The 19,357-nt window shown below is 35.3% G+C and overlaps 1 protein-coding gene across 3 annotated transcripts in view; it reads right to left on the reverse strand.

Moving 5' to 3' along the window:
• Nucleotides 1–19,357, reverse strand: part of DMD (dystrophin) — a 2,119,021-nt gene that overhangs the window by 1,420,094 nt on the left and 679,570 nt on the right. For all 3 annotated transcript variants that reach the window (XM_045089435.1, XM_045089434.1, XM_045089436.1), the window contains exon 19: nucleotides 9,848–9,935. In XM_045089435.1, the coding sequence (XP_044945370.1) occupies nucleotides 9,848–9,935 (88 nt within the window). The remainder of the gene's footprint in view (nucleotides 1–9,847; nucleotides 9,936–19,357) is intronic.

A 19,357-nucleotide genomic window follows, 5' to 3' on the forward strand; every position in this document is an offset into this window, starting at 1 on the left:
CTAATATACTAATAATTACTAGTTTTATTTAAACATTTCCTTAATGTGATTGTCTTCAGACTCTTAATTAACATACAGGAAACTATAATTAGAAAATGAAAGGGAAGCACAGTTTAATGTAGAAAACATCACTAACACTATTAGATAATTATATTATACCATCGCCTCTGGAAATTGTGGTGAAACAATTTTATAGCCTAAAGAAGGGGAAAATAAACTATGCTTATATATGTTTCCAAATAAATGTTTGATACAACTACTCTTTTGGTAATTTTAATATTAAATAAAGGAAAACAGTTTATCTAAACCAGGCTTTTTAAAAAAATACCCGACTGATAAGGAGACTACATATAGATGCAAGAACATTATTTTACAAACAAATTTAAGAATAAAGTCTAGGGGTACCAGGTGGCTCAGTCGATAAGTGTCTGACTTCAGCTCAGGTCATGATCCCGGAGTCCTGGGATCAAGCCCTGCATTAGGCTCCCTGCTCACTGGGAAGCCTGCTTCTCCCTCTCCCAATCCCCCTACTCATGTTCCCTCTCTAGCTGTCTCTCTCACTGTCAAATAAGTAAATAAAATCTTTTTAGAAAAGAATGAAGTCTAAATAGAGAAAAAAAAGCAAATGATTAAATACAAAAAATATTCTTGATTGTCTTAAAATCCCATACTCACACACTGAAAAGCTTTCACTTTAAAGTAAGAAGATCAGATAAAAACAGTCTGACAAAATCTTAGTAAATTAGGATTCTTTAATGAATAATCAATAGTACCAATATGATAGTCAGATCATTTACCATACTTTGTTGTGAAATTTTCTAAAATTTTAATTAACCATTTTTGTGTTTAAATGAAAAACTATAAAAACAAACCTTAGAGAAGGTTATGTTGTATTTTTAAAAAGAAAAAAGGAAATAAGTGCAGATTGGGAAATTCCCCTTCTCAGCATAACATAGCTATAGGAAACAAAATTACATCACTAGGTACCCAATGTAGTCTCCCACTTACTCTCATTAAAATTCTAGAAAGCCAAAAATTTCTTGAGACTAAAGTTCTTATTCCCATCTTATATAGTAACAATAAGCTTCATAAAAGATATATTTGTGAAAAATTTCTCTAATAAGAATGTCTCTCCACAATCCACCACTCTTCTCAAACTATTCCCATACTTATCCAGTCAAATGATGTTGACAGGAATTACAAACTTAATGTTTGTTAAAAAAAGATACAGTTAAGGAATAGATAAATCAGTTCATTACACCAAAATTCAATTAAAAACTAACAAACATGATTCTTAAACTAACATGCTGTTAGCACTGTAGTCCCTTTATTTAGCCTACTATAATCATGAAGATAACTTACATGCTTACATTAGAACTGGGACATCTACAAGGGAAATGTTTGTGTTAAACTTTAAAGTATGCAAGTAACTGATGCACCTTCTTTTTTGGTTGTAAAAAACGTTCCAAATAAATTAATATGAGTCTTTTACTGATTCTGTGCATATTTTGCAAATATCAACCATTCTACTACAAAACTCACAAAATAATATTAAAGTTGACAATATATTTAATGTTTACTATACTTTAATATTTTTCAGGTAAGCTTTGCATTTGATAAAGTATAGAAAAATGAAAATCATCTTTAAATTGCTTTAAATTGATCCTAACATCTAGTGAGCCTGCAAAACTGAACACACGTTATGAGAAAGACTGTTTTCAAGACAGAAGAATGATTTTTAACAAAATTCTGGAACATCAAGTCAGAGTCACTTCTACATTGGCATGATGGTAATCTCTGTACTCTTAAGAATTTTAGGTCACTCCTTTTCCTCAGCACCTTTCTTCATTTCCTTTAACAAACTATGTTTGAGACTAATAGGTTTTGTTTTCTGTGTTTCTTTCTTTTTAAAAAATTAATATATAATGTATTTTTTGCTTCAGGGGTACAGGTCTGTGATTCATCAATCTTACACAATTCAAAGCACTCATCATAGCACAACCCTCCCCAATGTCCATCATCCAGCCACCCCATCTCTCCCCTCCCTCCCAAACAACCTTCATTTTGTTTCCTGAGATTAAGAATCTCAAGATTTGTCTCCTCTATGGTGTCATCTTGTTTCATTTTTCCTTCCTTTCCCCATGATCATCCATCTTGTTTCTCAAATTCCTCATATCAGTAAGATCATATAATTTCTTTTTCTGATTGACTTATTTTGCTTAGCATAATAGTCTCTAGTTCCATCCATATCATTGCAAATGGCAAGATTTCATTTTTGATGGCTGCATAATACTCCATTGTGTGTATACACACACACACACACACACACACACACACACCACACCACACCTTCTTTATCCATTCACCTACTGATGGACTTATAGGCTCTTTCCATGGTTTGGCTACTGTGGACATTGCTGCTATAAACATTCCAGTGCACGTGCCCCTTTGGATCACTACATTTGTATCTTTAGGGTAAATACCCAGTAGTGTAATTGCTGGGTCATAGGGTAGCTTCATTTTAAACTTTTTTAGGAACCTCCATACTGTTTACCAGACTGGCTGCACAGCTTCCTTTCCCACCAACAGTGTAGTAGGGTTCCCCTTCCTTCACATCCTCGCCAACACCTGTCATTTCCTGACTGGTTAATTTTACCCATTCTGACTGGTGTGAGAAGGTATCTCATTGTGGTTTTGATTTGTATTTCCCTGATGCTGAATGATGTGGAACACTCTTTCATGTGTCTGTTGGCCATCTAGATGTCTTCTTTGCAGAAATGTCTGTTCATGTCTTCTGCCCATTTCTTGATTGCATTATTTGTCCTTTGGGTGTTGAGTTTGATAAGTTCTTTATATATTTTGGATACTAGCCCTTTATCTGATATGTCATTTGTGAAAAGCCTCTCCCATTCTGTCAGGTCTCTTTTAGTTTTGGTGACTGTTTCCATTAGAGTACAAAGTTTTTTGATCTTGATGAAGACCCAATAGTTCATTTTTGCCCTTGTTTCCCTTATCTTTGGCAATGTTTCTAGGAAGAAGTTGCTACATCTCAGGTTAAAGAGGTTTCTTCCTGTGTTCTTCTCAAGGATTTTGTTTGATTCCTGTCTCACATTGAGGTCTTTCATCCATTTTGAGTCTATTCTTTTGTGTGGTATAAGGAAATGGTCGTTTCATTTTTCTGCATGTGGCTGTCCAATTTTCCCAACACCATTTGTTGTGGAGACTGTCTTTTCCATTGGACATTCTTTCCTGCATTGTCAAAGATTAGTTGACCATGGAGTTGAGAGTCCATTTCTGGGCTCTCTATTCTGTTCCATTGACCTAGGTGTCTAATTTTGTGTCAGTACCATACCGTCTTCTGAATATATTTGTGATGTCCATCTAGTCCAGTGTGTCTTTTAAAGCCTTTATTTCCTTGTTCATCTTTTGCTTAAATGATCTGTCCATTTCAGTGAGGGGAGTATTAAAGTCCCCTACTATTATCATATTATTGTTGATGTGTTTCTTTCATTTTGTTATTAATTGGTTTATGTAGTTGGCTGCTCCCATGTTAGGGGCATAGATATTTTAAATTGTTAGATCTTCTTGTCGGACAGACCCTTTGAGTATGATATACTGTCCTTCCTCATCTCTTATTATAGTCTTTGGCTTAAAGTTTAATTTGTCTGATGTAAGGGTTGCCACCCGAGCTTTCTTTTGATGTCCATTAGTATGGTAAATTGTTTTCTACCCCCTCACTTTAAGTCTGGAGATATCTTTGGGTCTAAAATGAGTCTTTTGCAGACAGCATATTGATGGGTCTTTTTTTTTAATCCATTCTGATACCCTGTGTCTTTTGGTTGGGCCCTTTAGCCCAGTGACATTCCAGGTAACTATTGAAAGATAAGAATTTAGTGCCACTGTATTGCCTATAAGGTGAATGTTACCATATATTGTCTCTGTTCCTTCCTGGTATATGTCATTTTTAGGCTCTCTCTTTGCTTAGAGGACCCCTTTCAATATTTTCTGTAGGGCTGGCTTGGTGTTTGCAAATTCTTTTAGTTTTTGTTTGTCCTAGCTTTTTATCTCTCCTTCCTTTTCCAATGACAGCCTAGCTGAATATAGTATTCTTGGTTGCACATTTTTCTCATTTCTCATCTGAATATATCAGATGCCAGTCCTTTCTGGCCTCCCAGGTCCCTGTGGATAAGTCTTCTGGCAATCTAGTGTTTCTACCATTATAGGTTATAGGTCCCTTGTCCTGAGCTGCCTTCAGGATTTTCTCTTTGTCTCTGAGACTTGTAAGCTTTACTATTAGATGACGGGGTATTGACCTATTTATATTGATTTTAATACAGTTTAGTACAGTTGTATTGATTTTAATCCAGTGCCTGGATTTTGATGCCTGTTTCCTTCCCAAGATTAGGGAAGTTCTCTGCTATAATTTGCTCCAATATACCTTCTGCCCCTCTCTTTCTTCTTCTGGGATCCCAATTATTCTAATATGTTTCATCTTATGGCAATTCTTATCTCTCGAATTCTTCCATTCTGATCCAGTAGTTGCTTATCTCTCTTTTTCAAAGCTTCTTTATTCTCCATCATTTGGTCTTCTATATCATTAATTTTCTTTTCTGTCTCATTTATCCTAGCAGTAAGAGCTTCCATTTTTTTATTGCACCTCATTAATAGCTTTATTTAAAAAAAATCAACTTGGTAAGATTTTAGTTCTTTTATTTATCTAAAAAGGGATTCTCTAGTATCTTCTATGCTTTTTCTAAGTCCAGCTAGAATCTTTATAATTGTCATTCTGAAATCTAGTTCTGACATCTTACTAATGTCCATATCGATTAGGATCCCTAGTAGTCAGTACTGCCTCTTGTTCTTTTTCTGAAGTGAGTTTCTCCACTTTGTCATTTAGTCCAGAAAGGCATAGCTGAATGAGAGAACAAAATGCTAAAAGGGTAACAATGACCCTGAAAAACATACACTAAACAAATCAAAAGAGACCTGAAACCAGGTGAAAAGAAAGGAAAAAAAATATTATATATATATGCATATATATATATGCATTATTATTAAGACTGGTGAACAGAACAGAGCCACATAATTGATTTGGGGCATATTTTGGTCTGTTTAGAAGAAACTGCCTCCCAAAATTTTAAAGAAAGTAAAACATATGTATGTATATTTATATATATATATATATATATATATACAAAAATAAGGGTAATATAATGAGGGGATGGAATATGACTAGAAAGATGAAAAATCTAAAAGACTATAAAAGAGGAATTGATAAGAAGTTGGTTGAAAAAAGAAAGAAAAAAATTTTAAAAGGGGGAGAGATTGTGATTAGGTAGGAGACTAGAAAAAAAGCCATATACTAGATTTAGGGTATATTTTGGTCTGTTAGAAGAAACAATATCCCAAAATTTTAGAGAAAGAAAAACGTATATATCTTTATACAAAAAAAATAAGGTTAAATACAATGAAAGGATAGAATATGAATGTAAAAATGAAAATTAACAAAGATTTTTTAAAAAAACGGTATTGATAAGATGTTGGTTGAAATAGAAAATAGGAAAAAATTGAAAAAAATAAAGAAAATTTCAAAAAATTCAATTTTGTTAGACTAAAGAATCTTGGGGTGGGGGAAAGCCATGCATTCCATGTGCTGTATTCCCCTAGTTTTGGAGTTTTGCATTTCTCATTGATTGGTAAACTTGGTCTTGGCTGGATGTTCTTGCTGATCTTCTGGTGGGCAGGGTGCTGGCACAGTGATTCTCAAATGTCTTTCCCAAGGAAGAATTGCACTGTCCTTGCCAGGGGCCAGGCTGAGTAATCTGCCTGAGTTTGCTCCATAGACCTTGTTCCCTGAACGCTTTCTGTACAGCTTTGCTGGACAAGAATGAAAATGGCCAGCCCAGAGGAGCTGAGAACTCGAGGTCTCATTCCTTAATGCACCCTTGGAGAAAAGCAATCACTCCTGTATCTCTGGTCTCTGGCCACACTCCATGCTCACCTGGCCTGTGACTGAGCATTTCTATCTCTGGCACACGGCCCCATTTGGGGTCTTCAAACCCAGCAGGTTCCTGCAGCATGCTCCCGTACTGCTCTTCCCAGTGGAGAAAGGACAGGGAGGCCTGCCACTTGTGGGGTCCCTGCTCGAAGAGCAGTGGCCTGAGTGCTGCTGATTCTGGTTTATGGCAACCCTGAGCTGAGAACTCACTCCTCAGCTCCATCTCTGCAGCTGGCTTCCCTGCTCTGATACCTAGGAGCTCTGTGACACTCAAACACTCCTGATCCTTCTGTGATCCTGAGGGACCTGAGGGTTCCACCCCTTGCTTAGCCACTGGAGCAACATCCCTCCGCAGAGCAGCCTTGTAAAAGTTCTGATTTTGTGCTCCACTGCTCTCTCACTTGCTGGGAGCCAGTGGATGGAGGCTTCTTCTCCTGGCCCTTGCCATTTATGTTCCTGTATGTCACCTCGGATTTACTTCTTCGCATGTCCTATCTTCCAGAAAGTGGTCACTTTTCTGTTCATAGAACTGCTGCTATTCTTCTCCTCAATCTCTTGTAGACTTTATAGGTGTTTAGAATGGTTTGATAACTGTCCAGCTGAATTCCTGGGACCAGATGAAATTTAGGTTTCATACTCCTCTGCCATCTTTCTCTCCCCATTTTCTGCATTTCTTAATGCTAAAAATTCATTCTTTCAGTAGTTATTTAGAAATGACCAAAAGTGTATTTGGAAATATGTCTGATATATTTTACATCAGCTTTGAAACAGAGTGATACAAGTATTGAGGATTTTTTTTTTTTGCAGGTCTTAGATTTTCATTCTGAAGGAAAATTTGAAAGAGGACTTCCAAAATCATTCCAGTTATTTAAAAAAACAATCTTAATTATTTAAGAAACTCTAGATTAAAAGATTAAACTCTAGATTAAAAACTCTAATCTTAAAGTATCTGAACTAGAAAATTTACCTTGCAATGTACACATACATAGAAAATATTATAAAATGCTTTTGAAAATATAATAGCTATGCTATTTTAGACCCATTTTACACTATATGTGTTAAATGTGGTTATCACAATAAAACATACATAAACCATAAATTTGTAGTAGTTGCATGATATTAATAACACTGTACAAGAATTATTAGTCTTTATCTTAATTTTTGAGGCCAAGAGATGTGGTTAAAAGGAATGAAAATTTACATGAGGTCATAAATGATGTACCATGATTCAGTTCTTATTTTCCTTCTTTATAAATAAAAGGAAAACAATGTGTATGTTTTATATGGTTATTAGTATTATTGTATTCCATAGCTTAAACTTGACAAAAGAAATTCTGGGCTTGTAAATTGAAGACTTTAACCAAGATTATGGTTAGAAATCTGGTTTAGAGAAAGTTCGTTTTGGTCCTTCAGCTTCATGAGCCAAACTAGTAAACTCCAGTTTTTGGTTCTATGCCAGCAGAGCTATTGTAAATTAGGGTGAGGAGGTCCCATTAAAATATACCTGGAGAGAGATACTCCAGGCACTTAGGCACATGACTGCCTTCACTCATAGTTTGTAAAATTACATAAAATAAATGTTATGAAATTTATTCTGTGTAAGACTGAAAAAAAAGGAACAAAAAGTTAGAAACCTTTAATCTACTTTTTAGTAATGATGTAAAATGTGTGAATGAATGGAGTAGAAGAGCTATGCTCTAAATAGAGCCCAAATTTGAGCCTAATCTCTTAACAGTCAGACCTTATCTTTATTGGCATAATGCATGAGAAGCTTAAAATTTGATCGATACAGTCAATCTATGAGCAGTGTCTGAAATCACACTCCTAGTTCTCACTGCTCTTTGCTCTCCACACAAGTTAGCATTGTCCTTCAAAAGTATTATTATTTTCTGACCAAAATTAACTCAGTAACTGTCTTAATTTTGCTTTGCTAAGAAGAATTTCACCAATTAGTATTTATTAAGGACCTAGTATATGTCCTGACTTTTCTTCATGCCTCCTAAATTTAGAGCTTTGAGGGCAATAATCTAGGAAATGACATTACTAATCATATGATCATTTAAAATCTGTATATGGTTTTAATTTCAAAAAAAATCATTTCCTACACTTTTAAATTTTAAATTCTTCTTGAATAATGATCTGAGGTAATGTATACTTGACATTTGATTACGAAAGGAGACCATTTAAGAGTATAGCTTTTATATTGGCTTATACAAATAAAAAAAGTGACAATATACTTGCTATGGGGAAATCATATAGTGGCTACAAGCCTATATTTTAGATCACACAATTTCATTTAATATGAAAATGCTGTTATCAAATTCATCAGTTATACCACCTAGCAACATACAGCTGAACAACAAACTTTCAGTATTTTGCATTGTCTATATATTTATTAACTTGTTAACCCAATCCTCAGCTGTCATGTTTGCTTGTTTTTATTGTTAACCAAATATAGTCATGGGGCTCATTAAAAGAAAAAAAATGAATTGATTTCCTAGGAAGATCACTGAACTTTTTAATGCCAACATGGCAATTAAGGCAAAAAAGATTTCATACACAAAATTTATGTTCCAGAATGCAGGCAGATCCTGGAAAAAGCTGACATGCACAACAAAAACATTTGTTACATTTGGTTATTATACTCTTGTAAACATATCCTGTGAAATATGTAAAAAAAAATCTTGTTTGAAATAGCATTATTCCTGATTCTTATAAATCACTTATATCTGGAAATGACTGCAGTACTAAGACAATAATAATTTCAAAAATGTTTGTTCACAATCAACGTCAGTAACGTATTTTGTTCAGACATCTTTTGGAGCACTGTGAGGAAAAAGTAATTTTTTTTTCCCAAAGATTTTATTTGAGAGAGAGATAGAGAGAGAGACAGAAAGCATGGAGGAGAGGGAGAAGCAGGCTTCTCACTGAACAAGAAGCCCAGCACAGAGCTCCATCCCAGGATCCTGGGATCCTGACCTGAGCCCAAGGCACCCACTTAATCAACTGAGTCACCCATGTACCCCTAATTTTAATACATTCTTAAAAAAGAAAAAAAAAGAATTTCAAAATAATGGGGGGGGGTCCTGGGTGGCTCAGTCGGTTAAGCATCAGACTCTTGATTTTGGCTAAGTTCATGATCTCAGGATTTTGAGATCAAGACCCACCTTGGACTCTGTGCTGGGCACGAAGCCTGCTTAAAATACTCTCTCCTTCTGCCCCTACTCTACCCCACCCACTCACAAGTGCTCTAAATAAATAAATAAGAAATGGATAAAAAAATAAAAAAAAAATGTGTTGGCTTTGTACTTTTACCCTACTCAAAAACAACTGAAGTTAAAAAATGAAGTTTCTTCTGAGATGACATGTGTAAAGTAAAAAAATGAAAGACAATATAAAAAATGTCAAATTAGCCTACAGGTATGCTAATAAAGTCCTACACATAATTTTAGTCTGTTTGGGAAAATATATTGCAAGAATTAGTTAAAATCAGATTACAATCAGTTTACATATAGTATATGATTGCTTACATTTACAATGATTTTTGCAAACCTTTTTTTCTTAAATTATTTGGACAAATGCTAGCAGGGTTTCCATTAAAATTGATTTCTCTGCAACAGATTGATAAAATATTCTAGCACATCCCATTTTCTTCCACTGGACTCAAAGATGAATTTCCTGTAATAATTCGCTTAGCATTAAGAAAGAATAATAAAAAGCTCACAAACTCACTTTAATTTAAATTTGCATTCAGGAAGTGCTTGTCTGATATAATTCAGCTGATAAATATGAACCTATGTGTTTATCAAATCCCTAAGAAGATTATCTAAATCAACTCCGTGTAATTACCATTCACCATCTGTTCCACCAGGGCCTGAGCTGATCTGCTGGCATCTTGCAGTTTTCTGAACTTCTCGGCTTTTTCTCGCTCTATGGCCTGCAGCATGATAGCAAAGGTGAGTATTTCAATACAAGGATTGTGAAGTTACACAGTAATTATAACTTCTACTTGCCCTTTCAATCCTTAAGATATTTCACTCTGTCAGCTTATCATGTGAATCTAAAGAATTTTTTTCTCAAGTTTCTTGCACCAGAATCATCAAAATGACAATGAAAGCACAAGCCAATTTCATACTGAATTGCTACTACTTTTAATAAGATTTCTACTCTTCACTTTTTTTTTTTTTACACAATAGTTTCTGATGCACTGTAAGGCTGCAAAAAAAGCAAATAGTAAGAAACAATGAAAGGATAAAGTGACAGACACTTAAAACTAAAATTTGTCTTTTAAATACACACTACTGAAATTGCTGGAATTAGATATGTATTCTGTATTAAAAATCAATGGAAAACCTTGTAAGTATATAAAAAGGAAAAAGCACACTATCATGAATAATTTAGCAAAAAAATCCATATTTACCTAAATATAAGACTACAGGTTAATTTTTCTCTCTGAAACTTTCTAAGTACTCCCATTTCAAGGGAAAATAGATTCAGTTTCAAAAAGCTTTCTAAATTCATTTGTTCATTTCTCCTAACTTAACTTTTGAACAACAAAACCACGATGACTTAAATTAACAAAATCTAGCATTTAATACTCACTGTTGGGTTTAGCTAACAATGCTCCTATAGATATTTAAAATATATACATTAATATACATAAATATTAAACTATGATACAATTGAACTGTATGATCATAGTCAATAAAATATGTGGCTATAACATGTTATATGTCCTAAAACATAACTACCTGCTAAAAAAGCAAGCTTTAAAGCATTTAACATATAGTTAGAGCAACACTCCTATGACCCAATAATAGCATCGAAGATTTCACTTGACTTTGTGACAGGAGGTTATTCTGTATCTGATAATTTTTTAAATTTTATTTTGATTTATAGGTATTTAAACAAATGTGATACTGGAGTACATGCAGGAGGCCTGTAATCGATATGTGCACACTCTGACAAGCATTGTTAAATAGAACTTTCTACAAGCTTGAAAATATTATATATCTGTGCTGTCCAATACAGTAGCCACTAGCCACATGTGGGTTCTGAGTACTTGAAAGGTGGCAGTGTGACTGAGGAAACTAATTTTTCATCTAATATAATTAAATTAAAATTTAAAAAGCCACCCTGTGTCAAGTGCCAATTGTAATTATACAGTGCAGATCTAGTGTCTTCCCTCTGAAAGCCAATAAAGAGACAGGAAGACAGATATGTAGACTAAATACAGATAAAGATATTATGGCAACACCAGAAATACATTCAGAGAAATAAGGAATCATCATATTGCTAAGCTAGACTATTTCCCAAGCACACCAAATGATGGTAATGCTCATACTATAATCCATACATTTAAACATATTTAAAACAATTCTCTAATTTAAAGAAATAACCACAATTGAAGGGAGGGCTTTTAAAATTATTCGAGGAACAGTTTCATGAAGTAGGGTTATTGGATAAAATGCCAAGAATGCAAAATGTTTTTAAAAAGCCTATAGACAATAGAATATATCCCATCAGGAAAAGAACTGTAATATGTAAAATACTAAATAAAATTTAGCAAAACAAATGAAAATGCCATAAAATGATAGTTTTAGTTTTTTTTAAGTATGTACACTCTATCTTGAAAATATACATTTTATGTTATGTTGTCAAGGACAGCAAATGAAAATTCAGCTTCATCTCATCAGTAGGGAAACTCTAAGTGATAGACACATTTTAATATCTTAGATTCTACTTGAAAATTTCAAAGCACAGAGACTGTGGTGTTTGGGGATTATATGCTCCCAGGATCCCATACCAATTAACAGGTGAAACTTCTGTGTTACCTTGAAAATCATTTTCAGAGAGGCATTATCAAATTGTTGACACAAGTATTTGCATAACCCTGGAAGATTCTAACTTTCCAGTAGAGAAAAGTCCGTGAAAATAAAATACCTACAATATCTTGTTAAAGGTAAGAATCTAGATGAAGTTCAGAAATTTACATTTTCTCAACTGTCAATTTTTGTCTTCTAAATTCTCTGTTCCTTTATAGAAACAGAAGCAGCTTATTGGCACATGTTTTCCAATACTTTAAATTTATTCTCTATTAAAAGGTAAATGTTATTTGTAAAAGACACTGAGTACTTTAGAAGAGAAAAAATAAGCACATTCTAAGTAAATAGGTAATATTGACAAGTACCAAGAACTATAGCAGGATGTGGGGTATTCCACATTTGAACTACAGCAGCAAAAGGAGGAGCAGGGGTTTGGAAGAGAGGGAGAGAGAGAGAGAGAGGGGGGAAGAGAAAGAGAGAGAAGTAAAAACATACATGTACTACAAAAGAACAAGAACAGTAACAACAAACAGGTATTCTCCAAGTTAAACAATGCTAGAGTTACCCTTCGCTATCAGAGCTGTTTCTATTTTAACTATAGAGTTTTTGCTTTTTTTATATATGAAATTACATAAGGAGTAGAATCAGAACACAATGTTGTCTTTATCTTGACTTTCTAAATGTCACGATCATAATATTTTTATTCTAAGCATCTAATAGAATAATCAATTGGTATTCCTCACAGAGAGGAAAACTTCTAATTGATTATTTCAGGGGTAACTAGCTTAAATATTCAGTTTGGTTAAATCACACTATTCTAGTTTTTCTCATACACATATAATAGCAATAACCACAAGAAAACAATCATGTATGGAATAGCTACTATTACTCTCACAATTTGACAGAGGAAGAAAGTGAGGCACACAGAGGTGTATTAAATATTTGAGAACACTGGCATAATCATGATAAAAATGGAATTGCTCACATTGTGTACCAAATTATAAATACGGATTTCATAATTTGGTGGGACAGAAGGAATCAGCAGTATTTTGTCCTCTTTTATACAAGAGAAAACTGAGCATCAGCGAGATTAAGTCATATATACAAGATTGTAGGGAAGTGGAAAGCTTTAGATCCAATCTATTTACAAATTCAGCTCTCTTTCAGACCCACTCTGCTGCTCTAAGGGTATTTCAATGGAAATTAACCAAACACCTTTGAATGTATCTGACTATGACTCACAGAAAAGGCAACCTGATAGTCTGGATGTAGTCCAAGATGATATTCAAAATATTTAAGTAGTAAAGCAGCATGGGCGCCAAGCTATCAGAAGGGATGCCTGATTACTCAGAATACACACTGACAGCCTATAAGATGACCAGAAACTCCATGTACAGCTCAATTACTGTAACTCATTGCCAGATGTATATTATACAGAAACTGAGTAAGTGGTATATAAACAGAGAGACAGTCCTGAGAAAGAAGCATTGAACAGACACCATCTATCAGTGTTTAGATGATATCTGGGTTATGTTAAGTAACATCGTTTTAAAGAGGAATATTGGAAAATAAAGAGAGATATTGGCACAAATGTGCTTTTGGGAGTATAAACAGGACATTGAAGGCTCCAGAAAACATTTCATTTCAGACAAAGCTGTAGATGGTTGATAAAAAATGAGAAAATTTAGGGTAGCCAGAGGACAGTCAAGAAGGTAATGAAAAGTTTTGGAGTCATTTTACTCTCACATGGTCTGAATTCTGTCTCCACTGCTTACCAGCTGTTTGGCATTTGGAAAGTGATTCAACCTTTCTGAGCATCAATACTTTCTATGTAAAGTAACAATAAAGATACCTACCCTTCAGGGATTCTAAGAAGATTAAAGGGGGCTCTTCAAATAACTTATTTCCAAAATTGGGACAATTCTTACATAGAAAAATGAAAATCTAGAAATAACTAAGCTGTAACAAATGGAATGACATAAACTGAGAACGTCCCAAAATGCCACATGTCGACATGAAAGTGAACAGTGATTTCAATAACTTTAAAAAAAAGTTTTAGAAAAAAATCTTGGCCTAATAGTTAATTAGATTACCTGATCACAAAAGCGAGTGTCAAGAGTCCAGATAACCACATATACAAAGTGTTAAAGAAGTTGACTAAATAAACATCACTGAAACTCCTCTTTTCTTGCTGGACCTGGACACCTATGCACTCATTTTCAAATAAAATATATGAACTTCTGTCTTAAAATAGGTTAGATTGGTGTTCCTAATGCTTCTACCTTCCCTCATTTTCTCAGAAAAAAAATATGTCAACTGCATAGAAGAAGTTAAATAAAAATTGCATGGCCACCAAAAACATAATCTGGAGAGAGATATGCTTCTGGAAAAGAGAGGGCATATCCCTGACTTTAAAGAGGTATGTGCCACCAGGAGAAACATTAGCCCTCCACAGGTCTACACTGCAAAGTAAAAACTAGCCTATGAAAGAAAGAAAAGAGAAAGAAAAAACTGGTCCTCATACCTATTCCCTTATTCAGTTCCATCAATTTTTTTTTTTTTAATGACACCATGAGCCTTCTGTGCTACTCCACTCAATGGCTGATCCTCAGCTCTCAACTTACTTATCATCATAACTTGATTCAGAGGATACTTCTTCTTCAAGTAATTTCTTAGGTAGGTTTCCTCGATGACAAGTACACGGTCTTTTTCCTGGCTCAAGGACTCCCTTTACTCAATCCCTGTGCTGGTTCTTCCACATCTCCCTGTATACATGTAGAGAATAACATCTAGTTCTTCATTTTTCAGGCTAAAAACTTCAGGCCAAATCTTTCTTGACTGTTCCTTTTTTTTCTCTAACTCTATATCCAATCCCTCTAAAACTCCTGTTGATGGTAACCTCAAAACATACCCAGAAAATGCTTATTACTGTGCTTAGTACTATCACACTCATAAAAACAAAAAAACAACAAAACAAAACAAAACAAAACTCCATTATCACCCAGTGGTCTAGATACTTCCAAATAGCCTACTAAATGCTTTTTCTACAGAAGTAGGAACCTCTGTTCCCTGATGATATATTCTCAACAGAGCACACACAAGAATCCAGACACAATAGATATCAACTCAGCTCTCTAGTGGCTTCCTCCTCATCTGAGTAAATGCCCAAGTCTTATCCATGGCCCATGTAACCTTAACCCCCCTAATCTCATGGACCTGTTTTTCTGTGACACCTGATTCTTCACCTCCGCCATACTGTGTTGTTCCCTGACATTCCAGGCATGCTCCTCCCTTAGACCTAAATACTTACTCCTCCCTCTGCTAGAAATAGTCTTATCTCAGGTAAGAGATAAGACTTATCTTATCCTCACTGTCTTTAGATCTTTACTTATTTTATTATGTTATGTTAGTCACCATATAGTACTTCATTATTGGATCTTTACTTAAATGTCACTTTCTCAGGGAAGCCTTCTCCTGCTAATCTATCTACACACACACACACACACACACACACACACACACAAGCACACACAAGCACATACACACATTTCCTAGCTCTCATTCCTCATTTTTGTCTTTCACACTCATCATTAACATTCTATACATTTTGCATATTCTTACTTAATTTTGACCTTCCTCACTGGAAAAGAACTGTAAAAGGTCATATATCCTCATGAATTTCCTCCTTCGTGTCATCTCCAGGCCATGGAAGAGTACCTGATACATAGTTAGATGTACAGTAAGGTGAGATCCAGTGTAGCTTAATGCCTCCATATACAGTATTATTGTCTCTCCCACTCTACCCACAGTCAAAATGCTCTGTGAAGGTGTAAATTTGTAACACATTTACATTTACATGGATGGGACTGGGGGGTATTATGCTAAATGAAATAAGTCAATCGGAGAAAGACAATTATCATATGGTTTCACTCATATGTGGACTATATGGAATAGTGCAGAGGGCCATAAGGGAAAGGAGGGAACATTGAATGGGAAGAAATCAGAAAGGGAGATAACCCATAAAAGACTATGGACTCCGGGAAACTAAGTGAGGGATTCAGAAAGGGAGGTGGTGGGGAGATGGGGTAACTGGGTGATGGGCATTAAGGAGGGCACCTGATGTGATGAGCACTGGGTATTACAGGCGATTAATGGATCAATGAACACTACATCAAAAACTAATGATGTCTCCCTCCCAATCCCATCTTGTTTCATTTATTCTTCTCCTACCCATTTAAGCTCCCATGTTGCATCACCACTTCCTCATATCAGGGAGATCACATGATAGAGGGGGTTTGGGAGAAGGGGGTGGGATTATGGACATTGGGGAGGATATGGGCTTTGGTGAGTGCTGTGAAGTGTGTAAACCTGGTGATTCACAGAACTGTACCCCTGGGGATAAAAATTTATGTTTATAAAAAAAAAATCAATCATAAAAAAAAACTAATGATGTATTATATGCTGGCTAATTGAATTTAAATTTAAAAAAAAGAAAAGAAAAACAAATGCTCTAGTTGGCTAGTAGAAATATCACATCTTAAAGGATTCTAATTAAGTTGTTCCTGCATTTTCAGATCATGTCATATTACACTGACATGTTGAAATGTTTTGTTATCACTAGAGAATAAGTGCAACAACACTTTATTGGTATCACAGATTTCAGGGCAATTTTTTTCTTGGATATTTTCAAATGTTCAGCATCTTCAGTCTTTAATCCTCCTCCCTGGTGGACTGTCTCTATCTCTCTCCTCTTTCTATAGACAGATGCATAGTTAAATATGTATGTGTGTATACACACACACACACACACACATGTGTTTGTATGTGTGTGTGATGCATTTGTGTGTGTGTGTGTGTGTGTGTGTGTGTGTATTTACATTTTTATATATTGGCTTTTCCCTTGTTTTCAAGGCCAAGAGTATCAACAGAATGCTCTTCAACCATAACATCCATTCTGTTCTGTGCATTTCATCTTCAATGTTAGTCCGAGTATCTGCAGTCAGATTTCATTTCTCCCCACTATACGGAAAGATCTTTCATAAAGGGCACCAATTTTCTTCTTGCTAGGAACAATGCTTATTATAGCATTAAGTACCCATAACTAAAACTACCTGTTAGAAGTCACCTTATTTGGGAAAGCATCTCTACCCTAGACATGCTTATTTTTCTTTAATCTGTCATCCTCAGGAACCTCATCCAGCTTTTCTGTATGTGTGCTTCTCTGTTTATCGTATATGTATGTGTATGTACACATACACGCACACAGTATTTTTAATCTTAAACTAATCGAGTTTTTCTAATAGAGCATATACTTTTGAAATTATTTTCAAAATTTCAAAATTTCAGAATATGAAATACTTTAGACAATATATATTCAATATATGATCATACGTTTAGAAGCTAGCACTCCAATTCTGTTGTACCTAGTACAGGAAACTTCAAGTAAAGACAAAAGCTAGGGCGCCTGGGTGGCTCAGTGGGTTAAGCCGCTGCCTTCGGCTCAGGTCATGATCTCAGGGTCCTGGGATCGAGTCCCGCATCGGGCTCTCTGCTCAGCAGGGAGCCTGCTTCCTCCTCTCTCTCTCTGCCTGCCTCTCTGCCTACTTGTAATCTCTCTCTGTCAAATAAATAAATAAATCTTTAAAAAAAAAAAAAAAAGCATCAGTTAACCATTTTATAAGGAATACATTGTTAATTTTAAAATATATTAAAGGTCCTGGGGTACCTGAGTGGCTCAGCCATTAAGCATATGTATTCAGGTCAGGTCATGATCCCAGGGTTCTGGGATCAAGCCTGGTGTCAGGCTCCCTGCTCAGCGGGAAGTCTGTTACTCCCTCTCCCACTCCCCCGGCTTGTGGTCCTTCTCTCCCCGTGTCTCTTTGTCAAATAAATAAATAAATAAACTCTTTAAAATGTGTGTATGTGTGTGTATGTATGTGTGTGTATCAATAAAAGGTCCATAAAAATTCTTAGAGTTATCAGGACATCATGAATTCTAAAATAGATAACTTCAAGTGCAAAATAAAAGGCAATTGAGTTGTATAGAGAAAAAAAGAAACATAATTAAGTTTTAAGCAAAGTATACAAAAGAAGGGAAGTTTACTGATTCTCTAATAAGTTGATTAAAAACACTCTATGACCTCTTCCTCCTTCTTTATCGGCATCTCTTAAAAGGCTCCTCCTTTCATGACATCTTCTCTAATTAATATGAAAGTAAGTTCCAGATTCCCCAGAGGCCTACCCTGACTTTAGAAGCAATTAATTTTCTATTCACTTAACATTCTATAATGAAGTTTTGCCCTTTGACAGAAAAAGTAATTTATTCACTCAAATGTTTATTCAGAAGTTGTTATATCCTTCATATTGGTAGCAGAGCCTGTTTAAAATGTGCCTGAGGAACTGGAAAAAAAAAATCACTTATTCATATAGTCAAGGATTAACTGTGTTAAGTGGCAGGCACTATATTAGTCACCGGCATGCCAAAACCAAAGTAAGCCAAACCAAACCAAAAAACAAAAACAAATTAAGTTCTAGTTGCTAAGTTCTAGAAACCAGCAGTCTAATCAATGTTAGAATGGCCAGAAAGCAGAATGGATACAGTAATAGAAATCAGGCCACGGTAACCTTCACAAAAGCAACATGAAAATACTGACTCTGTCAATACCTTCCCACCAAAGGCCACCAGGAACAAGCGGATATAGACAAAGTTGATTTTGTGATTGCAACAGGAGAGGTGGCACGTAATAGCGAACTATGGGGTAGTTCTCTACGAGGATGGTTAGAGTTGATTGGATTTGGGTACATGTAAGGTGAAGAGGGTGGTCAGGGAAGTAGGGCTTTGCCTTTAATTAGATGCCATAAGGAAATGGAGGTACTTCTGTGGCCAGGCATCTTAAAAAATTTTATCTAGATGGCAGAAACAATGTAGAGAGGCTAAAACCACGATTGGGAAGGCCGCATCATCATCTGTCACATTAGTGAAGATGGGGGATATGCAGTCATTTGGGGTGGTCCCAGACTATTCTTTTGTCTGTTGAAACATGGTTACAAGATGGTCATGTTTCAGTCTTGATCCATTACAGTCCTGAAGTGGCCTTATATGCTGTTGGCATACTGAGCCATTGCACATATTCAGCAGAAGAAACCTTAGGCGAGCTGTGAGCAGTAGCCATCAGCGAGTATCTCCAAGGCCTAACTGAAGTGCCCAGCCAGCTCCTGATTATCAGTGGCTGCTTTTTGCTTTTTCAAGTGAATATCAACAGAGGAATAATACAATGGTATTTATGTTTTAGTAAGTTCACTTTGACAAAAGTGATGTGAAAATCTCTAAAGGAATACAGTATTAGCAGCAGGGAAGACCGGCTGGGGATTGGCATCTTAAACAGAGGTAACCCGGGATATTAGCTTTAATCAGGGTTGTAGTGGTAGGAATAGAAAGAACTAGACAGTTTCGAGAGTGGTTAAGGGAATGAAATTAATTGAACTTGGGTGGACTTAGAAATGCTAGGAAAAAAAAAAATCTCGATGACCCAGT

This window comes from Mustela putorius, unplaced genomic scaffold (assembly GCF_011764305.1).
Source record: "Mustela putorius furo isolate JIRA1106 unplaced genomic scaffold, ASM1176430v1.1 tig00003836_pilon_pilon_pilon, whole genome shotgun sequence".
Classification (NCBI taxonomy): Eukaryota; Metazoa; Chordata; class Mammalia; order Carnivora; family Mustelidae; genus Mustela; species Mustela putorius.